This window comes from Eptatretus burgeri, chromosome 13 (assembly GCF_056783735.1).
Source record: "Eptatretus burgeri isolate ZD-2024b chromosome 13, Ebu_testis_v1, whole genome shotgun sequence".
NCBI lineage: Eukaryota > Metazoa > Chordata > Myxini > Myxiniformes > Myxinidae > Eptatretus > Eptatretus burgeri.
Genome location: NC_140973.1, coordinates 60,201,425 through 60,214,607, shown reverse-complemented (window position 1 = coordinate 60,214,607; position 13,183 = coordinate 60,201,425). Strand labels below are relative to the sequence as shown.

General features: G+C 42.9%; 1 protein-coding gene across 8 annotated transcripts in view; it reads right to left on the bottom strand.

Annotated features, from left to right (window-relative positions):
- PAN3 (poly(A) specific ribonuclease subunit PAN3) overlaps window positions 1–13,183 on the bottom strand; it is a 72,713-nt gene that overhangs the window by 29,298 nt on the left and 30,232 nt on the right. For all 8 annotated transcript variants that reach the window (XM_085852673.1, XM_085852669.1, XM_085852670.1 and 5 more), the window contains 2 exons: window positions 728–832; window positions 137–194 (listed from right to left, as the gene is read on the bottom strand). In XM_085852673.1, coding sequence (XP_085708799.1) covers window positions 137–194; window positions 728–832 — 163 coding nt within the window. The remainder of the gene's footprint in view (window positions 1–136; window positions 195–727; window positions 833–13,183) is intronic.

The window sequence follows — 13,183 nt, the reverse complement described above, 5'->3', positions numbered from 1 at the left end:
TTCACAAGAAATGCTCACTGTTACAATGAGCGATTGCTTTTCATCAACAAATGAACATTCAGAAGATAATAATCAACCACATCTTGTGGGGCTGATGTAGGGAGGCAAATCCCCATATTGTAGCTCCTTCACTCACCTGGATTCTCACTTTGGTCAATCTGTGACATGGTGAGAAGGTGCCTGTTTATGAGATCCTGAGGTTTGAAAGGACAAAGGTGGGCAAAATGAAGAAATACAGATAGATCGGTTGGTAAATAAAAACAAAACACGAAACCTTATTTAATTACTACTGTTGGAATAACAGCTCCATTATGTGGTTCAACTTTTTGCCAAGTGGTTCTCCTATACAAGCTGAAGTGACAAGCATAGAATATTACAATTAGAGTGCAGAACTAACAGGTGATATGAGAAACATTTGTGACCGAGATATCTCAAATTAACAGATCAACACTGACACTTACCTGCAATCAAGATTCTGGGCACCTCAAAGTTACTGGATAAGAAGAGCTAACTTTGCTGTGTTAAGGAAACACAACAAGAAATACGGTACCAGGACAGACTACAGACCATCATGAAAGGCCGTAAGTGCCAAAGATGTTGCTGAAATATGGGCCTGCTGCAGGCACCATGATGTATCAGCCATTAATGGTTTAGTGGTTGTGTTAAATAATGCACAGCATCCTAAAATGTCAACTCTTAACCCGCATGGTACGTTCAACCAACAAACCTGACGAAGTTCGTCGGGCATGAAGAAGGATGGAGCATTGGCTTTGGGTTGCATGTACGCCACGTTTGGGGATGGTGAAGGATACACATGGTAGGATGGGAACACCTGGAAGGAACACAGCGATGATCCTCAATGACCAAGAAGTTCTGCAAATGGTGGAGCAGCTGAGAAGCAAAAGAATCAAGAAATATCTTGGCCTCTTAAAAACGTAGTAATCTACCCCCACCCCACCCCCCCTACCCCACCAAAAAAACTAGGAGAGAGAGAGAGAAAGAGAGAAAGAAAGAGAGAAAGAGAGGCAGAGAGAAACAGAGAGAGACAAAGAGAGACAGAGAGAATACCAGAATAATAAAATAAAATAAAATAAAATAATAATAATAATAATAATGTTGCCTCCACAATAATTCAAATAAATATACATGTTCAAGAAACATTTCCAATTGGCAAAAATTGGAAACTGCAAGAAAATCTTGAAGTTGGAGCAATCGCTTCTCCTGCAGAGCAAAAAATATCAAAACCCACTTATCCATTCACCCCACATTATTGCACATTGAGCTCGATCGAAGCTTTTACAAACTCGGGACAATGATGGACAAATCTATTACTTATTTTAAAGGGCCCAATTATTCCCATTGTCCACTTGTAAGTGGTTACTTATTCTGGGATAACAGGCTGGGGAAGATTTTTGTCACACGTCTTACAAACCAGTTTGGCAGGGCCTGGTGGTTAACTAAAGGTGAATTTGGCTGAAATTTGTAATTTGTTCAGGATGTCGGCGATAACACGCCTACTCTTGATGAGAGACACTGGCATTTTTAACATTCAGTGCTGGCGGATTGGTCCTGAGTATGAGCGACACACACACACACACACACACACACACACACACACACACACACACACACACACACACACACACACACACACACACACACACACACACACACAGTTATCTTGTTCTGCTTGCAAAACACCAGGATTCAAACCCAGGCCAGACAGTTCAAAGGCAATACATTGCACATACCTCTAAACTATTCCACCAGGCCCCAATGATGGACAAATGAATGCAAAATTTGATGGAATTATTAAAACCAAAAAAAAATAGAGTTCACAGAACACGTACCCCTCACAGTGTTAAGTTATCTAACTCAATTGAAATAAAATGATAATTTTAAGGTCGAATTAAAAAAAAAAATCCCGAAGTTTACCGCCATTGACGCAATGGCTATTACACCACCTTATAAACACCTTGCATTAGTTATTCGTGCCTGGTGTTTGTGTCCTTTATGACATACATAAAAACAGTAAGTTTCCTGTTTATAATGATTTTAAATTTTGTTTGACAGGCAAGAGTTTAAAAACAAGAAACTCGCTCCTCTCTATGCATGTGTGATTGGGACCAATTCAGACTGCGAAACTGCAGATTTGTTTTCTAATTAAACTTCAAAATATAACATTCAATTGAAATCAAGTTGTTCCTCGATCATAAAATGATGTTAGTCGACTGACGAAGAGACAGGCACAGACAGAGACAGATACACAGACAGTGAACCAAGTGCTAAACCCCACTTTTTGATTCGTGAGCGTGGGGTAATATTGATTGGCTTGATCGCTTGACCTCCATCTTATAGCGAGGCCACATGGGGATGTCTGGTATTAAACTGTCATATGCTTTATGGCATAAACAACAACCCCCAACTATATATATGGGAGGGAACACCCCAAAATGCCTGAGCAGTTAAGGAAAGTTCTTGCACAGATATTTTCCCACTGTTTTAGCTCTGATATCACTGTCCTAATGGTGGGGAGGAAGGAAAATATGCACTCACTAGTTTATGTGCAATTATTTCAGTCATTGTAAACTATATACTGTACTATCAGACCACGACATTCGCAGTTCATAAAATGTGACCCGTTTTCGACACTTGTGACCCTGTGCTTCGCACATTCTGGATTTTTAACCTCCACGATCGAAGATCGGAGGTTATTGTTTTCACCCCTTTCTGTTTGTTTGTGAACAGTATTACGGAAAAACTCCGACGGATTTCGACGAAATTTGGTGGGGGGGATTAGGTATGGTCCAAGGATCATGTCATTAAATTTTGGACTTGGTCCAAGATCCAATATGGCCGCTATGGCGGACATTTTGAAAAAAATATTTGAATTTTTTTTTTGCATTTCTACATTTTAAGCGATTTCCAACCCCAACCACCTAAAAAAAAATTTTGCAACTTTTTTTTCAACAAAATTTAGATTTTTTGGGGGCATTTCTACATGTTATAAGTGATTTCCAACAAAAAAATGCCAAAATTATAATTGTGGCTGATTTTGGAACTTCAGGTAGATATACCCACATAAAATCAATTTCTGTCTCAAGGAATCTAGTTATGACTAATGAATTGAGTATGTAAAAGATAAGAGTAAAAGGGAAAGTTGCAAACTATAACTCTGTGAGCACTGTTGACGTCAAATCGAATGAATAGGATATCAGGTTCACTTGAGTGACCCAGCAGTATTGGCGGCGGAGGTTTTGCACTCTCCCTCTCTCCCTCTAGAGGGTTTTGTGCTCTCCCTCTAGTTCAAACCAGCTTTTACATTTGCGGGATTTTTGATTTTTCCCTTACAAATTACGAACCGCAGGGAACCCATCCCCATTTTTTCCATTGCAACAATGCCCCGAAATTTGAGGTTTCGACATTATTCAGCAACGTATTCCCCATGAATGTCGGAATCCGACAATATATATATATATATATATATATATATATATATATATATATATATATATATATATATATATTGTTACAGTTCTTGGAACTGTACGCATACAACATACAGGTGTCCCAAGTCAGATATTCCATTAGTATATGTGCAGATCGATCCCTTCATTGTGTGTAGTGGGAAAACACGGGGGTGCGTTGCGATGGGCTTTTAGTTAGGTTAATAAATCATTTTCTCCCCTTTTATTTTATTTCCCCTTTTATTTGAACCACGGTACCTTCATCTCGCTTGCCTCGCACCCTCGCCTCGCTTACCACAGCATGATGAGCGCCTACCCAGAGACTCGTTTTCCGAGTCAGAATCCTGACGTTCGCTGTGGCAGTTCCATCTCGACTTCCACCTTCCCAAACCCAGACACGTGGTGTGGGTGGGCCTTGCCGGCCTCTGGCAAGACCCCGCCCAGGAAGGCGGACCACATGAAGGCCCGGTCCAATCAGGATTAACGATGACGTCGGCTTCGCCATGGCTCCACCCCCGAGCTCCGTGATCTACAAAATACGAAGCAATCCTCAGAGTAGAGTTGTATGGGATGAAAAGGAGTTCGTTGGAGTGGGAGAAGGATTGGAAGGCTGCAGTTGTTATTGACGGGGTCGTTGTGAAGGTGTTCCGCTGCTTGGCTCTGGCCACGTACCGCCTCGACGGCCCGACTGCTGGTTCACGCACACCCGACCTCGACCGGGTCTCTTGCCTGGTCTTGTCGACTGCTCCATTTTTCGCCTTGGACTCCGTTCTCTCCACTCAAGCTACTTGACGGACACGATCTCCACACGTGCGGCTGTGGACTGAACCACACGACCTTTATCAGGTGCCGCACCATGGAGCACCCTTTCCCCCGAAACGCTCAGGTACCAGAAACTGTGACCTCAACTCCCTCCCTTCCTGGCTGCAAAAGATCCCCTTTTCTTTTCATTGGGTTTATTTTGTCTGAGAGTGTGTCTGAGTGTGTGGCGCCTGTCCGTTAGATAAGCCTGTTTAAGATCTTTATTGTTGTGATTGTTGCTTGTATTAATCTCGCGTCAAGTCTGCACTGTCTGCTTTTATAAGTTGCTTGCATAATTGCATATCGCACCAGACCTCTCTCATCTTCCCCTGCGTAACACACCCAATCAACCTTTTTTCCTGTGCCACATGCTTTTCCCCACTTTAGTGTAAATAAAACAATTGTAGAAATGTTCCCAGCTCGTCTTTGTCTTTTCCTCCATTGGTCCAGCATGGTTCGGATCTGAGTTTAGCCGGGTCTTTATTCCCAATAATCCGTTCCTTCGAGCCGGTACGTCCTTGGCAGTTCCGTTCGGCTGCATCCGATCCGGAAAGGTAATTGGTAGAGTTGGTAGTTAGTACTCTACCGTAGTTTGGTAGAGTGATCCGGTTCGGGCAAGGCGTAACGAGGGCGTGGTTCCCCGGTAGTCGAAACCGCGTGGTTAATTAGGTAACTTTATTCTCAACAGGACCCTATGGGATCGATATAATAATAATAATAATAATATATAAAATATAAATTATTTTATAGGCCAGTGATCACAGGAGGTAATAATATATAAAATATAAATTATTTAAGCAATAAAATATTACGCGTGGTGCTCGACCAGTCACACAACGCACGAGACAAAGTTTCACTTGTGAACTTCGAATTTTTATATGTTTTTTCTCCAAGCCCCACGATGCCACCCAAACGCCCTGCACCTTCTAAGGCTTCTGGCAAGGAACCAAAGCGCCAGAGGAAGGTCCTGGGATGCTCCAGGAGAAGGTTAAGGTAAAGGTGCTCGATATATGCTTCGGGAAAGAAAAAGGTTTGCCGCTGTTGGACGAGCACTGCTCGTACCCAGCACCTCAAAACCGACCAGACCAGACTAGTCGATCTCCGGCACCTCAAACACAATCAAAGCCAAACCGACCAGACCAGACTAGTCGATTTCCGGCACCTGAAACCCAATCACTGCCAAACCGACCAGACCAGACTAGTCGATCTCCGGCACCTCAAACCCAATCACTTCCAAACCAACCAGACCAGACGAGTCGAATTTTGGGGGAGGCGTCCATTCATCGCGGATATTCACTGTGCGCGGGAAGGTTTGGAACGTAACCCCCACAAGAAACGGGGGATTACTGTATATATTCTTCTTCTTCTTCTACTTTCGGCTGCTCTCATTAGGGGTCGCCACAGCGGATCATCCGTTATGATCCGCATAATGATTTGGCACAGGTTTTATGCCGGATGCCCTTCCTGACGCAACCCTGGTCACCTGTTACAACACAGGGATATGGTACACTTATTCTAACTGGGGCATACACTGGGCCCAGTACACTGGTACTCACTTCGCCGACCTCGGAAGGATGACAGGCTGAGTCAACCTCCTGGTGTGCATCAATTCAAGCGGCCAACAGGGCTTGAACTCAGGACTTTTTGGATCCCAAGCCACTACCCTAACCACTACGCCAACACCAGACATATATAATTATATATATATATATATATATATATATATATATATATATATATATATATATATATATATATATATATATATATATATATATATATATATATATATATATACTAGCAATACCCGTGCACATGCACGGGATAGCAGCACAACATAGCTGGTAGCAGACGACAGACCGTACACAGGGAATGACAAAAATACGCATTGTGCAAAATGCAAGTGGTACTATGGAACGCCAAGACTTCTCAAACATTGTCGGCATGTCCGCCAAGTGCCACAGCAATTTTATAGGGATCGTGTGACGGCGAGCCGAGTTTTTAGTGTGCAAGCTTGGTATTATAATAAAGATATATTATACAGTGAAACCTCGATTAACCGCCAGCGCTGGGACACGGTCGTATATGGCGGTTATGCGAGGGTGGCGGTTGAACGGGGGGGGGGGGGGTTGCTAGAGGGGATTCAGAAGTCCGATATCAATGTCACGGTCGGTCCGTGCCACTACACAGGCATCCACGTGCGCCAGAATTGATCTATTGGGGGCGCGTTTCAACAGTCTTTCGAGTTTATTTTACCTTCTATTCCATCCTGTTTGGATCAAGGGATAAGAAATGGATAACAAAAATATATAACATGTAAACTACATGTACGCCAGACACAGGCCTATTCACATGTTCGTGCTGTATTTGTTTCTGCAGACATGTTCAAAAAAGCAGAGCTCAAAGTCATGGGCTCATAGTTATTGTGCATATCATTTGCTTACGCCATGATAAGGAACTGAAGATCGTAAATTACAATCTGTACAAGTGTTTTGTACAAGGCATCGGAGATGATATCGCCAACTGTCCGGCGCTTAAGTTCAAGTTTCCACAGAAGAGAGAAATTATTCGCAATCTCTTGCTGGCTCGCAGACGAGTTCTCCTTTGCGTATTCGCATATCATGCGTTTCTGATCGAGTGTTAAACACAATCTAGGCCTCTTTCTTCCAGACATGCTGAACGAAATATTTGAACTGAACAGTCTCAATGCACGGCGCGAGGCAGACGGGACCAGCACGTGCTCCTGCTAACCAGTCACCAATGATGACTAAGGTTATTTTTAGATGATTGTACAATATTCGTGATGTGGTGAAGTACAGGCGATCGCTGGCGGTTAGCGCTGGCGGATAAACAAGGGTGTTTTTCATTGTTACAAGAGCTTATGTACTGGGAAAACGTTGGCAGATGGCGGTGGCGGATCGTAATTGAAAAATGCATTATGGAAATTGGGAAACCCTGATTTCCAGGCGGAAGGCGAGGGTGGCGGTTAATCGAGGTTACACTGAGTGTGTGTGTATATATGTATATATATATATATATATATATATATATATATATATATATATATATATATATATATATATATATATATATGTATATATACTAGCGATACCTGTGCACATGCACGGGATAGCAGCACAACATAGCTGGTAGCAGACGACAGACCGTACATGGGGAATGAAAAAAATACGCATTGTGCAAAATGCAAGTGGTACTATGGAACGCCAAGACTTCTCAAACATTGTCGGCATGTCCGCCAAGTGCCACAGCAATTTCATAGGGATCGTGTGACGGCGAGCCGAGTTTTTAGTGTGCAAGCTTGGTATAATAATAGAGATATATTATACAGTGAAACCTCGTTTAACCGCCAGCGCTGGGACACGGTCGTATATGGCGGTTATGCGAGGGTGGTGGTTGAACGGGGGGGGGGGGGCTAGAGGGGATTCAGAAGTCCGATATCAATGTCACGGTCGGTCCGTGCCACTACACAGGCATCCACGTGCGCCAGAATTGATCTATTGGGGGCGCGTTTCAACAGTCTTTCGAGTTTATTTTACCTTCTATTCCATCCTGTTTGGATCAAGGGATAAGAAATGGATAACAAAAATATATAACATGTAAACTACATGTACGCCAGACACAGGCCTATTCACATGTTCGTGCTGTATTTGTTTCTGCAGACATGTTCAAAAAAACAGAGCTCAAAGTCATGGGCTCATAGTTATTGTGCATATCATTTGCTTATGCCATGATAAGGAACTGAAGATCGTAAATTACAATCTGTACAAGTGTTTTGTACAAGGCATCGGCGACGATATCGCCAACTGTCCGGCACTTAAGTTCAAGTTTCCACAGAAGAGAGAAATTATTAGCAATCTCTTGCTGGCTCGCAGACGAGTTCTCCTTTGCGTATTCGCATATCATGCGTTTCTGATCGAGTGTTAAACACAATCTAGGCCTCTTTCTTCCAGACATGCTGAACGAAATATTTGAACTGAACAGTCTCAATGCACGGCGCGAGGCAGACGGGACCAGCACGTGCTCCTGCTAACCAGTCACCAATGATGACTTAGGTTATTTTTAGATGCTTGTACAATATTCGTGATATGGTGAACTACAGGCAATCGCTGGCGGTTAGCGCTGGCGGATAAACAAGTTTGTTTTTCATTGTTACAAGAGCTTATGTACTGGGAAAACGTTGGCAGATGGCGGTGGCGGATCGTAATTGAAAAATGCATTATGGAAATTGGGAAACCCTGATTTCCAGGCGGAAGGCGAGGGTGGCGGTTAATCGAGGTTACACTGTGTGTGTATATATATATATATGTATGTATGTATGTATGTATGTATGTATGTATGTATGTATGTATATATATATATATATATGTATATATATATATATATATATATATATATATATATATATATATATATATATGTATGTATGTATGTATGTATATATATGTATGTATATATATATATAGTAGACTAGGCGTAAGTCGGCAGCGTGTAACTCGTCACTTCGCCTAAGTCGGCAGCGTCAAAAAGTCCCGAATTTATCTCATGTTAAGTCCCTATGAATAAAGGGTCATCCCTCTGTAAGTCGTCATCGCTAAGTCGTCACTTCGTCTAAGTCGTCAGATGTTGTCCGTTCCCACGTAATGGAAACTCAAGTAAATTACCACTCCTAACTCGTCACACGGAACTGCTGCCTCGTGAGAATACCGATTTCATGGAATCGTGATGCTCGCTCATTGGTTTACACCGCCAGTGATAGGCTATTTATAACTGCGTACACACGTTGATCGCACTGCAGGCATGACAATGGCGACTAAGTGTAAGCTTACAACTAAAACCTACCAAGAAAAATACGACATTATCCAGTTTTGCGAGGCAAACCCACTGATGACGAAAACAGCCATAGCTGAGAAGTTGGACATCAAACGGCAGACGTTGAACGATATCTTGAAGAATAAGGGCACGATGTTTGGACAAGTGGAGAAGATCGCGAGGCCAGTGGTAAGTGTGAAACGCGTGAAATGTGTGTCCTTTGAAGATGTCGATGACACGCTCATCATCTGGTTTCGGCCAAATTTCGGTTGGACGGTGAAATGTTGCTGCTGAAGGCACGTAAATTAGCTGTGGACCTCGGGCATGATGATGCCGAGACCTTGCCGATGCACTGGATAGACAGATTCAAAGTGAGGTGGGGAATCAGCAAGGTCAAGAAGTGTGGCGAATCAGGCAGCGTGGATTCGGCAGTGGTGCACGACTGGAAGGATGGCAAATTGAAAGACATCTTGGAAAGGCATCAGCTTTGGGATGTGTACAATGCCGATGAGACTGGGCTTTTCTGGCAGATGCTGCCAGAAAAGTCTCTGGGGTTCGTTAGTCAATCCCATCATGGTGATAAGCAGGCGAAGTTGTTGTCTTACAGTTGTTCATTATCTTTACTTTTGATAAACTGATTCATGAATTCCATCTTTGCTTGATCACTTTCCAACTCACCAATGAACCCCCACCTATGCCCCGAGGATTGTGTTTTCCTTTTGGTACAATAGCCGGCTCTCACACATACGTGTCCAGGCCACGCGCGACTTCATCCTTCACCCCACAGTCATCATGAATGTTCACATATGCGTAAGTCGTCACATTTTTCTCGGTCTCGATGGTGACGACTTGCGCCAAGTCTACTGTATATATATATATATATATATATATATATATATATATATATATATATATATATATATATATATATATATATATATATATATATATATATATATATATATATATATATAGAAAGATATATATTGTTGCAGACCCGGCGTCGGGGGCAAAGACCACGAGGGGTGAACGACCTTGGATTCCCACCAGACTTTCTGGAATCGAAGGCCGTCACACACGAATAACTTTGTGACACGGCGGGTCGCTAATCGACCATGAACGCCAACAACTCAACCACGTGACTTAGGGTCCTCTGTCTAATGAATACCATTTACCAAAAGGTCATGTGATCTAATTCCCGAGGGACACGCCCTCGGTACACAGTTGCTCAAACCGGATCACCTCACCAGATCAGATGCAGCCAAGCAGGATAGACAAGCACATACTGGCTAGGAAACAGATCGTTGGGGGATAATGCCCCGGCTAAACGAGGGTGCAAACCATGGTGGACCAATGATAGAAAACACGAAAACGAGCTGGGAAGATTTCTATACAAAGCATTTATTTACAATCAAGCAAGGAAAAGTATGTAGCACAATGAATGGGGTTTTATTTTATGTACAGCAGGGATATCAAGGAATTTGTGGGATGCGGCAAAAGACAGGCAATCTTACAAAAGCAGATGCAGAACAGAGTTATCCCGTTATGTCTTCTGCAATCTTAATTTATGCTCGGACAGGGGCCATCTCTCTCACTCTCACACACACACACACACACACACACACACACACACACACACACACACACACACACACACACACACACACACACACACACACACACACACACACACACACACACACACACACACACACACACACACACACACACACACACACACACACACACACACACACACACACACACACACACACACGATTAAATAGCCAGAGAGAAATAAAGCAGGTGAGGATAAACAACCTCTCAATACCTGGTACGGTCGGCAGACCAACTCAACCCAGAACGCTTAGGGAGACGTAGGTGGGAGGAATACTGGTTGTGTCTAAAGTGTGGGAGTGAGAGGTGTGGTGTAGATAAGTTATATATACGAGGTGTGTTCAAAAAGTATCCAACCTTAATTTTTCGTGCGTAAACAAATGAAGCTAGGGAGGCGTGGTTTGGTGCACGTATGTAGGTGATCCTAATTCGTATGCGTGAATATTTTCCCGCCTGCAGAAGCTGTCAGTCGCCGACAGACCGCTGATGAGTGAGAAAGTGTAAGTCAGTGCCGTCGGATTTCCGTTTTTGACAAAATGATGGATCACTGTGGTCTCATCGCCAGTGATCACTGTGTTAAAGAAGTTGGGATCGCTGTTCACAGTCCAGCATGTCCTGTGCTATCTCCAAACGGAGTTGCTTCTGCTCGATCGTTAACAGCTTTGGCACGAACTTCGCTGAGATTCTCCTTAAGCCAAAATCCTCAGTCACAATGGAATGAACGGATCCAATGCTGACGCCCGCCTCGTCTGCAAGTTCTCTGATCGTGATTCAACGATCCTGCATCAGCAGGGTCCTCACTTGGTCAATGACGATCTCATTTCGGGATGTTGAGGGCATACCAGAACGTGTTTCACTTTCCACTGATGTGCGACCATCTTTGAAGCGGTTGTACCACTCTTTTATCTGTGTGGTGCCCATTGCTTCGTTCCCGAAGGCCTGTTGAATATTGCGGATCGTTTCCACTTGGGAATCGCCAAGCTTTACACAAAATTTGATGCAGTAGCGTTGCTCAAGTTTTTCCGTCATTTTGTCAAAAACGAAAATCCGACGGCGCTCACTTACACTTACTCACTCATCGGCGGTCTGTCGGCGACTGACAGCTTCTGCAGGCGGGAAAATAGTCATGCATACGAATTAGGATCACCTACATACGTGCACCAAACCACGCCTCCCTAGCTTCATGTGTTTACGCACGAAAAATTAAGGTTGGATACTTTTTGAACACACCTCATACACATGTATATATTAGGGTAGTCCAAAAAAGTCGAAAAATATAGAATGTTGCTCCACAAGCTAAAAATTATTATAATATGATCCAATAACGCGCATAAATTTTTTTTAGCTTGATCGGAGGTGATTTAGAGGTCGCTCCATATGACGACTTTTAGTCTCATGACTTGAATAAATTAGGGTATGGTCAGGTACGATTACGGGTACTTCTGGATGTCCGAGGTGGAAATGGAGTGCATTTTCAAACTCTATGGGGTCGATTTACTCTAAGAAATGACTGCACCGACATTGATTTCATGACCATTTCGAAAATATGATCTAAAACAAGATTTATCATTACTGGAGTTGAGTAACTAATCCTACTCATTTCGATATTTTCTAATCTAGAATTAATTTGTCGTCGGTCTAAACATTTCTTAGAGTAAATCGACCCCACTGAGTTCAAAAATGCACTCCATTTTCACCGAGGAAGTTCAGAAGTGTACGGATTCGCATCTCCCATGTACGGATGTACGGATCTTCCCAGTCGGCGACTAGCTTTGGAGGCCAGGTTTGAAATGTGGCTTTTCCAGATCGGATGCAGCTGAGCGACACTGCCAAGGACATACCGGCAAAAAGGAATGGATCGTTGGGGATTCTGTGATATTTTCCCGGTGTATTTCCTTTGATGTCCATCGGCACACAAAATTAGCATGCTTCCCCATTGTCTCAAGTCACTCACCTGCATTTCTTTTTTTCATTTATTTATATTTTCATTTACAGATGTTCGACGATTCTGTGATTTTTCACCCCAATGGAACGGCTTTGATGTCCATCGGCACGCAAAATTTCAGCTTTCTACATCACCCAGAAGGTACCGATCTTTAATATCAGTGAGTGAGTCAGTGATTCCGTCAGTGGTTAGAAAGAGCTTTATATATTACTAGCATGGTTTGCTTACACATTGTGTAAGCATACGAAGCATGCTTCCCCATTGTCTTGGGTCACTCACCTGAATTTGATTTTTCATTTATATATTTTAATTTTTTTTCTTCATTTAATTACATTTTCATATATGAATGTTGTACAACGATTCTGTGATTTTCCCCGGGGTGTCGACTTAGATGGTCATCAGCACGCAAAATTTCAGCTTTTTACGTCACCCGGAAGGTCCCGATCCTTCATATCAGTCAGTGAGTTAGTGAATCAGTGAGTGGTTAAAAAGAACTTTATATATTCGATATACGTATCTCCAT